Source organism: Delphinus delphis, chromosome 15 (assembly GCF_949987515.2).
Source record: "Delphinus delphis chromosome 15, mDelDel1.2, whole genome shotgun sequence".
NCBI classification, from domain to species: domain Eukaryota; kingdom Metazoa; phylum Chordata; class Mammalia; order Artiodactyla; family Delphinidae; genus Delphinus; species Delphinus delphis.
Genome location: NC_082697.1, coordinates 28,868,856 through 28,883,001, shown reverse-complemented (window position 1 = coordinate 28,883,001; position 14,146 = coordinate 28,868,856). Strand labels below are relative to the sequence as shown.

At 45.0% G+C, this 14,146-nt stretch overlaps 1 protein-coding gene across 1 annotated transcript in view; it reads right to left on the bottom strand.

Annotated features, from left to right (window-relative positions):
• Nucleotides 1–370: 370 nt before the first annotated feature.
• The window catches only part of TMC2 (transmembrane channel like 2), a 62,903-nt gene continuing 49,127 nt past the window's right edge, over nt 371–14,146 (bottom strand). The window contains 5 exon segments of the mRNA XM_060030968.1: nt 371–471; nt 474–581; nt 5,251–5,362; nt 6,192–6,270; nt 9,619–9,744. Coding sequence (XP_059886951.1) covers nt 371–471; nt 474–581; nt 5,251–5,362; nt 6,192–6,270; nt 9,619–9,744 — 526 coding nt within the window.

The window sequence follows — 14,146 nt, the reverse complement described above, 5'->3', positions numbered from 1 at the left end:
TCCCAACATGGGCTCCTTGCAAAAAGTCTATGATGGTGGTCATGGTCCTGCCCCCTCTTCCCAAGTCTGGAGCCGAGGGAAACCGCTGTGAGTGCAAGGTCTAGAGCTGCCTGAGCCAAGATACAGGGAAGGGCAGTTAGTGAGGGGAAGGCTCAGCTCTTCTAAAAAGTGGATAAAGCCACTGTCCTCCTGTTTTGGTAGCAAACAAGGGCTTGAGACTGAGTAATCAAGGTTCCCACGTTCACTGAGAAGGGGGAGAATGTGCATGTGTGTGAGAAGAGAGAGGAAGAGAGAACGATTTCCGGGGGTGAGATGAGCCGGTGGGAATCCAAGGATCAGCCCCAGGACCCTGCTCCATTAGTCCCAGCTGTCAGTGGGGAGGTCTCTGAGCACTCCTTCCAGAGGCTGACCTCCAAGGACGAGCCTGAGGCTGGGCTTGGCCAGAGTCTGGTCTGACGCCAGGGGGTGCTGGGAGGCAGGCGACACAGTCCTGCCAGCAGAACTGGAGGCCCTAGAGGCCCTAGAGCCCTGCGCCTTCTGGTCCAGGGTCTGGCTTGGGCTAGCAGGGTGATGTGCGGTCCCTGCAAAATGAACAAGACAAGAATGAGGATGTGGGAGATTTCCCTACAGTTTTCTGGTGTGGAACTGGAGCTCTCTGGAGCTGCCCTGTGCTGTCATTAGCTTTCAGTCCTATTTAGTGATGTGAGAATGGTCGGATCACCCTCAGGCAACTAGGTGCACCTTGGCCTAGTCTTGGCATAAACAGCTGTGCAGGAGGAGCTGGCTGGAGAACTAGATTTTGAATGCTGGCCTTAGGCTAGACTCTGTGAGCCTGGTTTTCTTGAGAATAAAATTGGAGCAATAATAACGGCCTCACAGGTGGCTACCAGGGTCAAATATGACAATAGGGTTACGGAAACTGTTTGGATCAACCCCAGAATGGTGCTCCTGCTAATCAGATCCATTTCCAGCTCTTTCTCTTACTTGTTTCCTTCCTTCAACTCTGAGTTGGGGGCAATTACTGGCTTGTTCTTCACCAAATCCAGTTCCAGGGACATAGAGATAGACTAAGTTTACATCGTGGATGGTATGGCCTGTGGCTGAAGCCCCGGCTTTGATGGGCACCATGTCCATGTGTGACCTCCAGGCTCCTCCCCGTCCCCGCTTGATGCAGGTAGAATCACAGGATGGACAGAGCCAGGGTTCCCCACATCACTGTAATGGAGCAGGACCCCATGGGGCCTTCCTGGGACAGGCTTTCCCCCATATCCTCTGCTTTAGCTCTTCTCTGAAGTACATAGATAACAGTATTTGATGCACATTTCCTGAGTTGTTTTATAGATGTGAAAACACCCCACCAAATGGAAGAGGTTAACTACTTGATGACCATGAGCACATAGCCCCAGGCCTCCTGGAGCCTAAGGACTGATAACATTAACCCCTGTGACACCACCCTGTTTCCTCACCATCAGCCAATCAGAGAACTGTGCATGAGCTGATCACACACCCTAGGATCCCCTTCCCTCACGTGGCTTTTAAAAATGCTTTGTCGAAACCCTCTGGGGAGCTTGGGACTTTTAGGGCATGAGCCACCTGTCTCCTTGCATGACACTGCAATAAACCTTTCTCTGCTCCAAACTCCGACGTTTCAGTTTGTTTGGCCTCACTGTGTGTTGGGCATGTTGCAGCAAAAATAGAAATAAGACTTAAATAGAAATGAGACTTTTCTTTTCTGATAAACAAGGAAAATAAGGAAACAATGAACAGGCTGGGGAAACAGAATAAACAGGCCTGAAAGAGTTAAGCAATCTTGGTTATTCTTTAGCGGTTACTACTAACAAACACTTGTAGCTAGACTTGTCCTTCACAAAGCTAAACAAAGCTAATTACTCTCTGACTCCATAGGAATTGTTCTCTGCACCTGGCATTCTTCTCCCCCTACACTCCCCTGTAGCATTCTGCATTTCAAAAAGAATGTCTTGACAACTTCAGGGACACCAGACCTGGTTGCTGAGCTGCCTGAGGCCAGCTTTGGCTGTAAATTTGCAGAAGAAAAGAAAAACATGCAAGACCTTCATTACTTTGAGCCTGACCACCTACCCCTGGGATATAAACCTCTATTCCCCAGGGAGGGGAGCACAGTTCTTGAGGCCCTAGCCCACTGTGTTCCCTCTTTGCCTGGCAAAGAATAAAGGTACTCTTTCTCGTTCCTCCAAAACTCTGTCTTCATATTTCCTTTTGGCATCAGTGCACAGAGAGCCAATATTTTGGCATCAGGCACACAAACTTACGTTAACATTACCACTTGGGAAGAAAGTGGTCATCAAGTGGAAACACCCAATTTGGACATTATGGAGTGAGAAATAAAGTTTTATTGTGTTTGAGCCATTAGCTGTTTTTGGCCTGTTTGTTACATCAGTGTCATTCTAGTGCTAACTTCAAGAAAGAGAAGCTAAATGAGGGCAGCAACAGAGGCTACTGGAGTTTTCCAGGGAAAGATTAACCATCTTCCTCAGCTCTCCCCCACACCCTAGTCCCACTGATGTGTTCACATAACCCTTTCATATACTGTAATATTGACTTAATCAGCATAAAATGGAAAGAAAGAGCTTTTGATCTGAAATAAAAAATTCAAATTTGGAGAGGGGCAAACTTTAGATCAGCAGCAGTAGAGAAAGGAGGGGAAGGGAGTGGGTAAGGTGGACAGGAACAGTGGGACTGTAGGTGAGGTAGGAGATAGATGGGGCCACCCCACAAGGGTAAGCAGCTGGAGTTCATTCCCCGTGGACGCTCAAGAGAGGAGGCTGGGTCCTGCCCAGATAAGAGATAAAAGACCACATATTTCTCATTCTTGAAGTCAAGGAGACCTTCCTGACTAGAAAGCTCCTTGGAGGTCAAAAGGGGAGTGATGTCAAGGCCACCCATAGGCCTCTTTGCTGGAATCCATCTTAGCTGAGAGATGCTCACACACACAGGGGAGGACCCTGAGATATACCAAATACAGACTCAGAACCAGGCAAATCAAAATGATAGGCCAAAGGAAACCCAGAAGAAATGCCCCATAGAAGTGATTTAAATTACCACAAGGGCGTGACTCTCTCTCTGAGCCCACCCGTGTGTCTATCCACAAGTACTGTACTTTTTCCTCCTAATAAACACTTTGTTTCACTACTTTCCTTCTTTGTGGGAACTCTTTTCTGCAAAGCTGAAGGGTCAGGGCCTTATCACTGACCATTTGTCTAATGGCTAGGATTCTGCACTCTCACTGCTGCAACCCTACCTTAATCTGTGGCCGGGAACCAAAACCTTGCTTAAAGCCGCTGCAGGCCGAGGCCACCCAAGATCATGGGCACGTGAATGGACCACTGTCAAACCAATGTAACTTTCTTGCTTTCTCATGTTAAATGTTTTATAAACCTATTTTTTCCTTCCATCGGTGTCCAAATAAGTCCATTCCATTTTTTTGTCTTGTTTTTGTTGGTGATATGACAACATAGTATCACATTTATTCCATTTCCTGCCCTGTGTGGAAAAATTAGGTGAATTCAAACACCTTCTATAGGGACTTCCTTGGTGGTCCTGTGGGTAAGACTCCACTCTCCAAATGCAGGGGGCCAGTGTTCAACCCCTGGTCTGGGAACTAGATCCTGCATGCATGCTGCAATTAAGAGTTCACATGCCTCAACTAAGAGTCTGCATGTCGCAACAAAGAGTCCACATGTCACGACTAAGAGTCCGCATGCCGCAACTAAGTCCGCATGCTGCAACTAAAGATCCTGCATGCCACAATGAAGACCCAGCGCAGCCAAAATAAATAAATAATAAAAAAAAACCAAACAAAAAAGCCCCCCCAAAACACTTTCTTCTGCTCCACAATAAGTGCCAGCCATTCGCTCTTCTGCATTCCATCTCTCAATGAGGCTTCCAAGCTATTGATGGACTGCAGCTGATCTTGCTGACAAGAATGTCTGTAGTTTTGAAATGCCTTCCATATATTTTGGAGACTTACCAGGAATAGGTTCTACATTGACACAGACCTCTTGTCCTCTTTTTGTAACATCCACTTGTTTATGGCTTATTTGAATACTTATTGCTATTCCAATATCAACAAGTGTTTGCTAGGGATACACACAGGTGCCCTTTTTTGCTCCAGATCTGCTTCTACAGTCACTCTTTGCACTATTGGAGCTCGAGAACTGAGGATTTTCATCTTCAGGGAAATACTGCTATGTGCTTAAATTCTTCTTGGTTCTGTTTCCTAGAGATGCCTATATGTTACAAAGGCATCAAATAAATGATAAGTAATCTCTGCACTAAAAATTCTAACTCCTAAACTCTCAGCCATTTCTTGAGCATCTCATTCAATTTCCACATCGAAGGTCAAAATTACCGCATATTGACACTTTAATTTTGACACAGGGACAATCCTTGGAAAATGAGATCAGATCAGAGATGGTCTCTTTCAATTTGACCTTTCCTCACTCCCAAGGTAGAGATGGTCTGTGATTATTCCCCTTTGAAGCTCTGTGACACCTTTTTTGGAATGTGTGTGGCTTTTTCTCACCCTGTTATCCTAGCTATTCCAGTGCTGCTCTTTTCTCTAAGAGAGTACAAACTGGTTCTGGTGGGAGTAGCAGCTGCTAGATGCAAATCTCCCTATTTCTCCTCCTAAAGAAAATGCTTAAAACAACACACAAAACAAATACCTCCTCCATCCCTGGCAGCTGTGATCCATGTCAGCCAACTTCAGAGCATCTTAAAGGATCTGGATGGGACACAAACCCAATGCTCCTACACTGGGTTAAATAGCCAGATATTAAGAGGATCGGACACGGGAAATGACAGACTCGGGAATGAGAGTGAAGAAGACAAAGTCACTTCAGAAACGAAGATGAAATGACTAAGAACCACCACCATAGAAAATGTGAGAGACTCAGGGGATAGAAATGAGGGAAACAACCCTGGTATTTCCCCATTTTACAGACAATCCTCCTCCTCCTACCAGCTCACGTTCATTGGTTCTCTGTGCCAGAAAGTCTGTGTAGCACTTCACATGCATAATCCCACCTCACTTGTACCGCCCCTCGAGGTTGCCTGTGATTCACTCTTGTTTTATTTTGCCCAGCTTCATACAGCTAATAATTGCCAGAAATCTGATTTCAATCCCAGATGTATCTGATTTCACAGCATTTGCTCTTTACATTTTCCCACGTGGCCTTGTAAAAGTAATCATCGTGAAATAGAATTTACCTTCTTTGGTGAGCTGGGTGGCATTTTTGGAGTTGCGTTTAGCTGTGTCCTCTGAATCTCTGGCTGTGGCTCTGCCTTTGAAAGATTTGTGGCTCTTTTCAACTTCACGTAGCTGCAGGAAAAAAAATGAAAGGTTGATCCTGGTCAGGGAAATGAGTGTTTGAGTTTCGGAGCCCAGGATGGTGAGATCTAGAGGGCAGCCACCTTAAATAGCCGGTTCTTGTCCTCACCGCTGGTTGGAGACGGCACCTGGGACTCAGGTTTGCATGGCATTTGAAGGAACATCTGGCCAGGGGAGGACAGAACCTCTGCCAATCCTGTATTTCAATGGTTTTCTATACCTGGGCAGGAGGAAGTGTGGGTGGGGAACTGGCAGTGAGGCTGATGAGATTAGTTCCAGAAGAGGGGGTGAGGAAGCAAGGAAGGCAGGGCTTAGGGAGGGTTGGTGTAGAGCCTTTACCGCGTGAAGAAGGTGGGGTTGGGGGCTGGGAGAGCAGAAGAGGCAGTCAGCGTGTCAGCAGATGTTGAGAGAGGCTGCCCCAGTGTGGAGGGGACTTAAGAGACTCCTTAGGTCATGGGGCACAAGCACTATGTTGTTCTGACAATGCTGTTTTCTTTAGTATTTCTAGTTTTAGTTTTAATAGGTAGGAATTACTGTGGGTACTGGTTTTATTGTGTATGAACATTGGTTTAATCTATTGAGTTTCTCCTGTTCTTTAGCAACCGCTCAAAATTTAAGTCATTACTGTTATGTATTCCCAAATACCCTCAGAATATAAATGCATGTCATTGAGTCTCTCAAGGCTGCTTCCTACCATGCAGATAATTTGGGGTTTGGTTTAGAGGAAAGCCATTTAAAGAATACAACTGGGCTCAAAGAGCAAATCAGCAAAAACCAAAAACATAACATCTTTTTGAATGAAAATGCCCGACAGACTCACCGCTTGGATTTTCTTTCTCAGCTGGGCATTAGCTCGGGAAAGGCTTTTGGAAACTGAGTTCAGGTAGTAAATGGCCAGGCTGCAAGAGAAAAGCATGCTCCGGGGGTACTGTGATCTTGGAAAATGGCAAGAGCTGGACACCTTTCCCAAAGAATCACAGCAGGCTTCCCGGAATAGGTGACCAGGCTTTGCCCCTGGGCAGGGTGGAGGGAGGTCTTAGCATCATCTTAAGTTCTCCACTTAACATCATTGACAAGGTCTTGGACATCCCTGTTCTCTCTCTATTTTTTTGAACACATTTCTAGTTCTCAGAGTGTTTAATAAAGGTTAGCTAAAGGAATCAGTCCTCTTCTGGGGAACCTGAAGAGGCAGGGAAGAGGCAGGGTTTCTTGTCTGCAGAAACAGCTGCTTGTGTTTCCTGGATACCTGCCCTGTGTCAGGCTCTGTGCCATGTGCATCCCACTCCACGTCTCACTGGTTTTGATGAAACCCTGTGAAGAAGAAAGGATGACTCCCGTCTTTACAGGTCAGCATCCTGGAATGCAGAGAGTTTAAGTCACTTGCCCAAGGCCGCCCTATCTATTTGCACTTGTCGGAGACCACATTTGATGCCAAAGCCTTCAAGTGCGGAGAGAGGAGAGAGAGGTGCTAAGTGACCTGCTCCAAGCTTGCCTAGAAACACAACTGCACAGACCCCAAAGGCCCTCTACCCAGGGTGCCCTGATGGGAATGTCTGTCCTGGGCTTGTGGTTTTCAGAGTCCAGCCCCCACTGGCTGACTGGGTGGCTGGGTGTCCTTTGAGGCCATAGCCTGGGCTTCCCTTTCACAGGATCTAGGATTTGGGGCTTGTCCTGGATGTACCACCTGAGAAGGAGGGGCCACAAAAGCCCGGGATGCCTCCTGGACTGGGTGCTCCAACAGCCTGTCCTTATCTGTCACTTTTCTTGGGTCTTCTGATCCTTGCCCTCAGGGTGGATCCTGAGGTGGAGCCACTTCAGCAGAATCCTCGAGCTCTCTTACAGGCAGAAGGGAGGAACCACGCAGCCTTTGGTAGAGTATGGGTCAGAGGCTGTCCCGTGAGCTTCCTGAAGCAAAGACTCAGAGGACCGTGGGCGACAAGAGGCCAGAAGGAGGACAAGCAAGGGACCACCATCTGCTGGGAAGGCGCCCATGAGGCCTTGCCCTCTCTCCTAATTCACAGCCCATTTGTTAGGGAGGAACCAGAGATCAGAGAAGATAAAATGCTCCTGGGTGGCTGTGTTCCTCCTGAGGCTGTTTCCAAGCTTAGCATTTCCCTGTGCCGCCCCCGTAAGGTCAGGTTTGGTGTCTGGGTTCCAGAATTTCCTCAGGTGGTTGTCACTACCATGTCAGCCCTCCTTCATGCCGGGACTAGAAGCAGAGGATGTCTGAAGTCAAGGATGTAAGGAAATACACCTATTTTGGAGAGCAATTCAGCACTATCTTCAAAGATTGAAGAAACGCATACCTATGACCCAGCAATACCACTTCTAGAAGTCTATCTTAGAGAAAACTGTAATATGCACGCAAGGAGACATATAAGGAGATAGCCAAAAAGTGGAAACAACCTATCTCTATGCAGAGAAATGGTTAAACTGTGGTTTAATCACACAACTGATAAAAGAAATTTTCATATATTGAGGTATGGGGAAGTCATTCTGGCTTATACATGAGCTAACTTGAATTTTATGCTAACTAAAGCAGCCTGCTTGTGACCTATCAAGCATACGTTGTACATCTGCTTTTTTTTTTTTTTTTTTTTTTTTTTTGGTGACCTCACGACTTGCGGGATCTCAGTTTCCTGACCAGGGATTGAACCCGAGACACGGCAGTAAAAGCCCAGAATCCTAACCACTAGGCCACCAGGGACCTCCTATATCTATTTTAATTATGAAAGAAAAGGGCACATTGACCAGAAGTAAAGAATGTCCATGTGAAAAATAAAGATTAAATGTCTCCTTTCCTAGGATTCCAATGCTGGTCCTCCTTTGATGATAAGATTCGCTTCCCAGATGCCAAGGCCATGCTGACTCGCTGTGTGTGTGCTGATCGGTTTTTTTTTTTGAAATCTTGAAAGAATGTATCCCTGATTTGTTTAATGTTCTTTGTTCTGTCAAGATATAAAATTGTGCTGAAAACCATGCTTCTCTGGAGCAACTTCTCAGAGTTATCCAGGAAGCTGTCTTCTGAGCTATAGTCCTCAGTTTGGCTCAAATAAAACTCTTTTCTATTCCTATTACAGATTGTTTATTGATTATTTTTGTGACACAGTGGAATACAACAGAGCCATGAAAATGTGTGCTCGTGTATCCACATGAAAAAGTCCCCCAAACATAACGTGAGTGAGGAAAGCTGTGTAGTCTGAACGAGTCATGAAAAATTTTTGAACTCAGAAAGCAATAGTACATACACGTGATTAAATGGTCCAGATTGGAAATGATGAAAACGCATCCAAATAGTGGTCACCTTTGGAGAGGGAGGGAGAGAGAAAGACTGGGTGGGGCTTGAAGTATAACATTTCTTTCTTTTAAAAAGAGAGACTGATCTGAAGCAAATATTGCTAAATGTTAACATCTGTTTAATCTTGTGATCTTGTACATGCTTGTCTGTATGTTTCTGTACGTTAGGAATATTTCACAATTTCCTGCCCTGCTCCTTCCTTGAGCGTTCATTGTTTGCCTCCTATGCCCCAGGCATGGGGCTGGTGTTGGGGATACAGATATCGCCAAGCCCACCCACATCTTCAGTCTGTGAGAGGGATGGTGACAAATGCACCGAACACTCTAGTGCACGGGGTGCTCTGTAGAGAAGTCCTGCGGGCCCAGCCAGGGACAGGCTGCATCAGGCCTCAGCTTTCTTGGGGAAGGGGTCTTTGATATTTCCAGTGGATGTTTTGGAGGGTGCTGCAGACAATGCCAGTACTCACCTTATGCTTTGGGCCCTATCTTCAGTGTGCTCACTGAAAGACTTACAGCTGCCAGTGTAGCCCCGCCCCACACTCAGAAACCATTCTGTCCATGAAGGCAGCTGGCCCAAACTGCCGGGCAATTAACCAACGCCTCTTCCCTTCCACATCTCCCAGCAACACTCAACCAGTGATGGATGGGACCTGGTCTACAGATGTCCCGGATCCCTCACCCTTGAGCGGGATAACTCAGAGGCACACTTTCTCAGAACTCCCAGCAGGATTAAAGTCACCCCAGTAGTAAGAATGCACCTTCCTGTCCCTTCTCTGTCTTACTTCCCTACACACACTGCTCCCTCCAATTGCGATTTAGATTGCGTTTAAGTCTTTGTCTGAGGATCTGCTTCTGGGAAATCCAGATTGAGAGGGCAAGAAAGAAGGACCTGCCAAGGAAGTCTCGGGGAGGTTTCCACGAGGCAGAGCCACGGCCCCTGGCTAACTTACAACATCAGCAGGATGGCTGGAATGATCAGGCCTGGATTGGCGAGGAAAGCAAAAATCTTGCCCAGGAAGGTTGGGAAATCGTTTTCGACCGTCTCTTGGATGACGTCATACATTCTGTTTTTCCCACTGGAAAGAGGAGAGAATACATTATAGCGTGCTGTGAAGTTCATACGGCATAAACAACTGTGTCCATACCCTGGAGGGTCCAGGCTGCCACTCACAACTACTCTCCTGGAAGAACAGAGCTCTTCTCCACAGGGACTGCAGTGGAAAAAGCCCCCACGTGGGGCTGCCCTGTAGGCGAGGGCTTAGAGCTGCCTCAGCACCCTGGCTCCCCAGCTTCAAGTCCTCGGGGCCTCACAACCTCTCAAACTACCTCGGTCTCCTGTGCCTGGTACCTTCCTCGGCAAGATGAAAATGGGTTTTCTCCTATACTCTCATGGGAGAAAATGACCTGTGATGTAGCTATGAGACCAACATGGAGCTTCCTCTGGGTCCCTGGGCCTGGAGGCAGCTCTCCAGATACTGATGTGATGGACAGCCTCATGGTGACTCAAAAATACCTACAATTAGTCTTCAGATGAGAATTCCAGTATTGCCTAGGGCAGGCTCTTGGACTGTTCACAACAGTGATTTTGATTTTCTTCAAATACCTAAGAACCATTATGCAGACTGCCTTCTACAAATACCTGCCCAGAGATTACTGTCTGCTCCTGGCTTTTGGTTGGTAGCTTTGGTGCCAAGAACAGGAATTTATGGTTTGAAATTCCTGGTTTAAATCCTCTCTCCTCCATTTATTAGCTGTGGGACACCATGGACAATTTACTTACTCACTTTCTGCCTGTATTCATACCCTCACTCTCCCCACTAGAGCTGTACTTTTCTTTTAGAGGAGCACAGGCTCCGGACTCGCAGGCTCAGCGGCCATGGCTCACGGGCCCAGCCGCTCCGCGGCATGTGGGACCTTCCCGGACCGGGGCACGAACCTGTGTCCCCTGCATCGGCAGGTGGACTCTCAACCACTGCGGCACCAGGGAAGCCCGAGCTGTAATTTTCAATGTGGTTATTAAAATTAAATTAAAAATTCAGTTTCTTAGTCACACATTTCAAGGAGTCATGTGACTAATAGCTACTATATTTGAGGAGCAGATGTGGATTTTTTCCCCTCATATAGAAAGTTCTATTGGTTAGTGCTGCAGAGGTTTGATATCTTTGGGCAAGATATTGAAAATTTCTCTGCCCTGATTTCCTCGTCCGTATAATATAGTACAATAATAAAATAGTATATACAATATGGTATTATAAATATAATAACAGCATTTGTCTCAGATTGTTTAGAGGACATAGACATGAATTCATATAAAACATTGAGTATGGGGCTGTCAAATTATAAGTGCCCTCCAAAATGTTGCATCTAGAAGCTTCATTTTTCTCTTATGTGTCAATCAGGGGTTAGCAAACAATGGCCCATGGACCAAATTTGGCTTGCTACCTGTTTTTATAAGGCCTGTGGGCTAAGAATGGCTTTTACATTTTTAAATAACTGGAAAAATATCAAAAGAAGAATAATATTTTGTGACACATAAAAATTGAAGTATGAAATTCAAACTTCAGTGTCTGTAAATGTTTTATTGGAACACAGCCACGCTCATTTATTTATGTATAGTCTCTGGTTGTTTTTGTGCTATAATAGCAGAGATGAGTAGTTGTGTTAGCAAACATCTGCGGCCATCTCAATGCTTAGTACTGCTGCACAGCACACTACAAATTGCAATGATGTAGTTATAACATGACAGCATTTCAAGTGCCATGCATATCACCACATCATAACATTTAATTTATCATTAGTAGTATTATTTGGCTGTGCCCTGCAGCTTGCGGGATCTTAGTTCCTCGACCAGGAATTGAACCCGCACCCTCGCCAGTGAAAGTGCAGAGTCCTAACCACTGGACCACCAGGAAATCCCTATTATTTTTTAAATTACTACTGCATACCCATTTTGTAAAAACAAGAAAAGTGGACTTCAAATGTGATGCTTAAGTCACAAGAGAATGTGGATTATTTTGTCATTGAATTATGACATATTAGATGATGCATTAGTTTTCAGTGACTACTGTGTAACCAATTACCACACTGGAGGCTTAAAACAATACAAATTATTTTCTTACAGTTCTGGAGGCCAGAAAGTCTGAAATGGTTTCACTGGACTGAAACCAAGGTGTCAGCAGGGCTGCTCTCCTTTCAGAGGGAGGCTCTAGGGAAGAATCTGTTTCTTTTTCTCAACTTTTAGAGCTTCATTCCCTGCATTCCTTGGCTCATGGTCCCTTCCTCTATCTTCAAAGCTAGCAGCATAGAATCTTCAAATCTCTTTCTGCTTTCAAGGTCACATCACTTACTGCTCTTCTAAAGTCAAATATCTCTTTGCCTCCCTCTAATAAGGACACGTGATTTAGGGCCCATCTGGGTAATTCAGACAATCTCCCCATCTCAACATCCTTAATCAGATAAGCAAAGACCATTTTGATGTATAAGGTAACATCCACAGGTTCCAGGGATTAGGACCTGGATATCTTTGGGAGCCATTATTCAGCCCACCAGTCTGCTCTCTGGCCTCCAAACATTCACACTCATTCCACCTGCAAAATATATTCACCACCATCCCTACATGCCCCAGAGTCTCAACCTATTACAGCATCAACTCAGAGTCCAAAAATCTCATCTAAATATCATGGACTCAAAAGTCCCAAATCTCATCTAAATCAGGTGTAGGTGAGACTTGGGGTGTGATCCATTTTGGGGCAAAATTTCTCTCTATCTGTGGAGCTGTGAAACTAGAAAGCAAGTTATTTACTCCCAAAATACAATGGTGGGTCAACCATAGGATAACAGTTATAGATATTCCAATTCCAAAAGGAAGAAAATGGAAGGAAGAAAGGAATCACCAGTTCCCAGCAATTTTGAAGTCCAGTCAGCCAAATTCCATTAGATTTCAAAGGCCTGAGAATGATTTTCTCTCGGCTCAACCCTCTGTGCCTGCCTGCAGCTCTGTCCTCCAGGCCCAAGACTCTGGCCTCAGAGTCATCCTTCCTTTTTCTTGAAGAGTAGCACAGGTTTCAGCTGAGTAGATTTGATCAGCCTGTTTACTGACTATAGAATATCTGGAGTCCAACAGCTTTCCTCTTCTCTGCCCCTTTCAGTCCAAGCTCTGATACTGCTCATACAACAATCTCAAATACCTGGTGGGGCTTCCATGTATGTTGTGGGAATTCAGTCCATTACACAAGAGGGTCCTACACAGATCTTTCCTGGATAATTCCATTTCTATTTCTGGCTTCTGCTGAGATGGTTGAGAGGATCCGAGTTACATGCTTAAAAGAATCATCTGTGTGAATGAATATTCAGATCCTTCAGAAGCACTAGCAAAATGTTGTCCAGCCTCCTCCTTGGCTTTCTCCTTAGAGCATGCTTTCCTAACAGTGGACCTGTTTTTAGAGTCTTCTGCAAACTGGACAGACTGAGAATTTCCCAAATCATCAAGTCCTTGTTCCTTTTTGCTTATCAGTTCTTTCCTCAATTTATCTCTTTCTTCTCACATTTTTAGTATAAACAGCAAGAAGAAACTAGGCTGCACCTTCAACACTTTACTTAGAAATATCCTCAGCTATAATCTCCAAAATATACAAACAGATCATATAACTCAACAACAACAACAAAACAACCCAACTGAAAAATGGGCAGAAAACCTTAACAGACATTTCTCCAAAGAAGACATACAAATGGCCAGTAGGCACATGAAAAGATGCTCAATATCACCAATTATTAGAGAAATGCAAATCAAAACTACAATGAGGTACCACCTAACACTGGTCAGAATGGCCATCATTAAAAAGTCTACAAATAACAAATGCTGGAGAGAGTGTGGAGAAAAGGGAACCCTCTTACACTGTTGGTGGGAATGTAAGTTGGTGCAGCCACCATGAAAACAGTATGGAGGTTCCTCAGAAAACTAAAAATAGAACTACCATATGATCCAGCAATCCCACTCCTGGGCATATACCTGGACAAAACTATAATTCAAAAAGATACATGCACCCCTATATTCATAGAAGCACTATTCACAATAGCCAAGACATGGAAACAACCTAAAGGTCCATCGACAGATGAATGGATGAAGAAGATGTGGTACATATATACAATGGAATATTCCTCATCCATTAAAAAGAACAAAACAATGACATCTGCAGCAACATGGATACAACCAGAGATTATCATATTAAGTGAAGTAAGTCAGAAAGAGAAAGATAAATATATGATAATTACTTATATGTGGAATCTAAAATATGGCACAAATGAATTTATCTACAAAACAGAAACAGACTCACAGATATAGAGAACAGACTTGTGGTTGCCAAGGGGGAGAGAGGGAGGGGAAGGGATGGACTGGGAGTTTGGGATTAGTAGATGCAAACTATTATATATGGGATGGATAAACAACAAGGTCCTACTGTATAGCACAGGGAACTATAT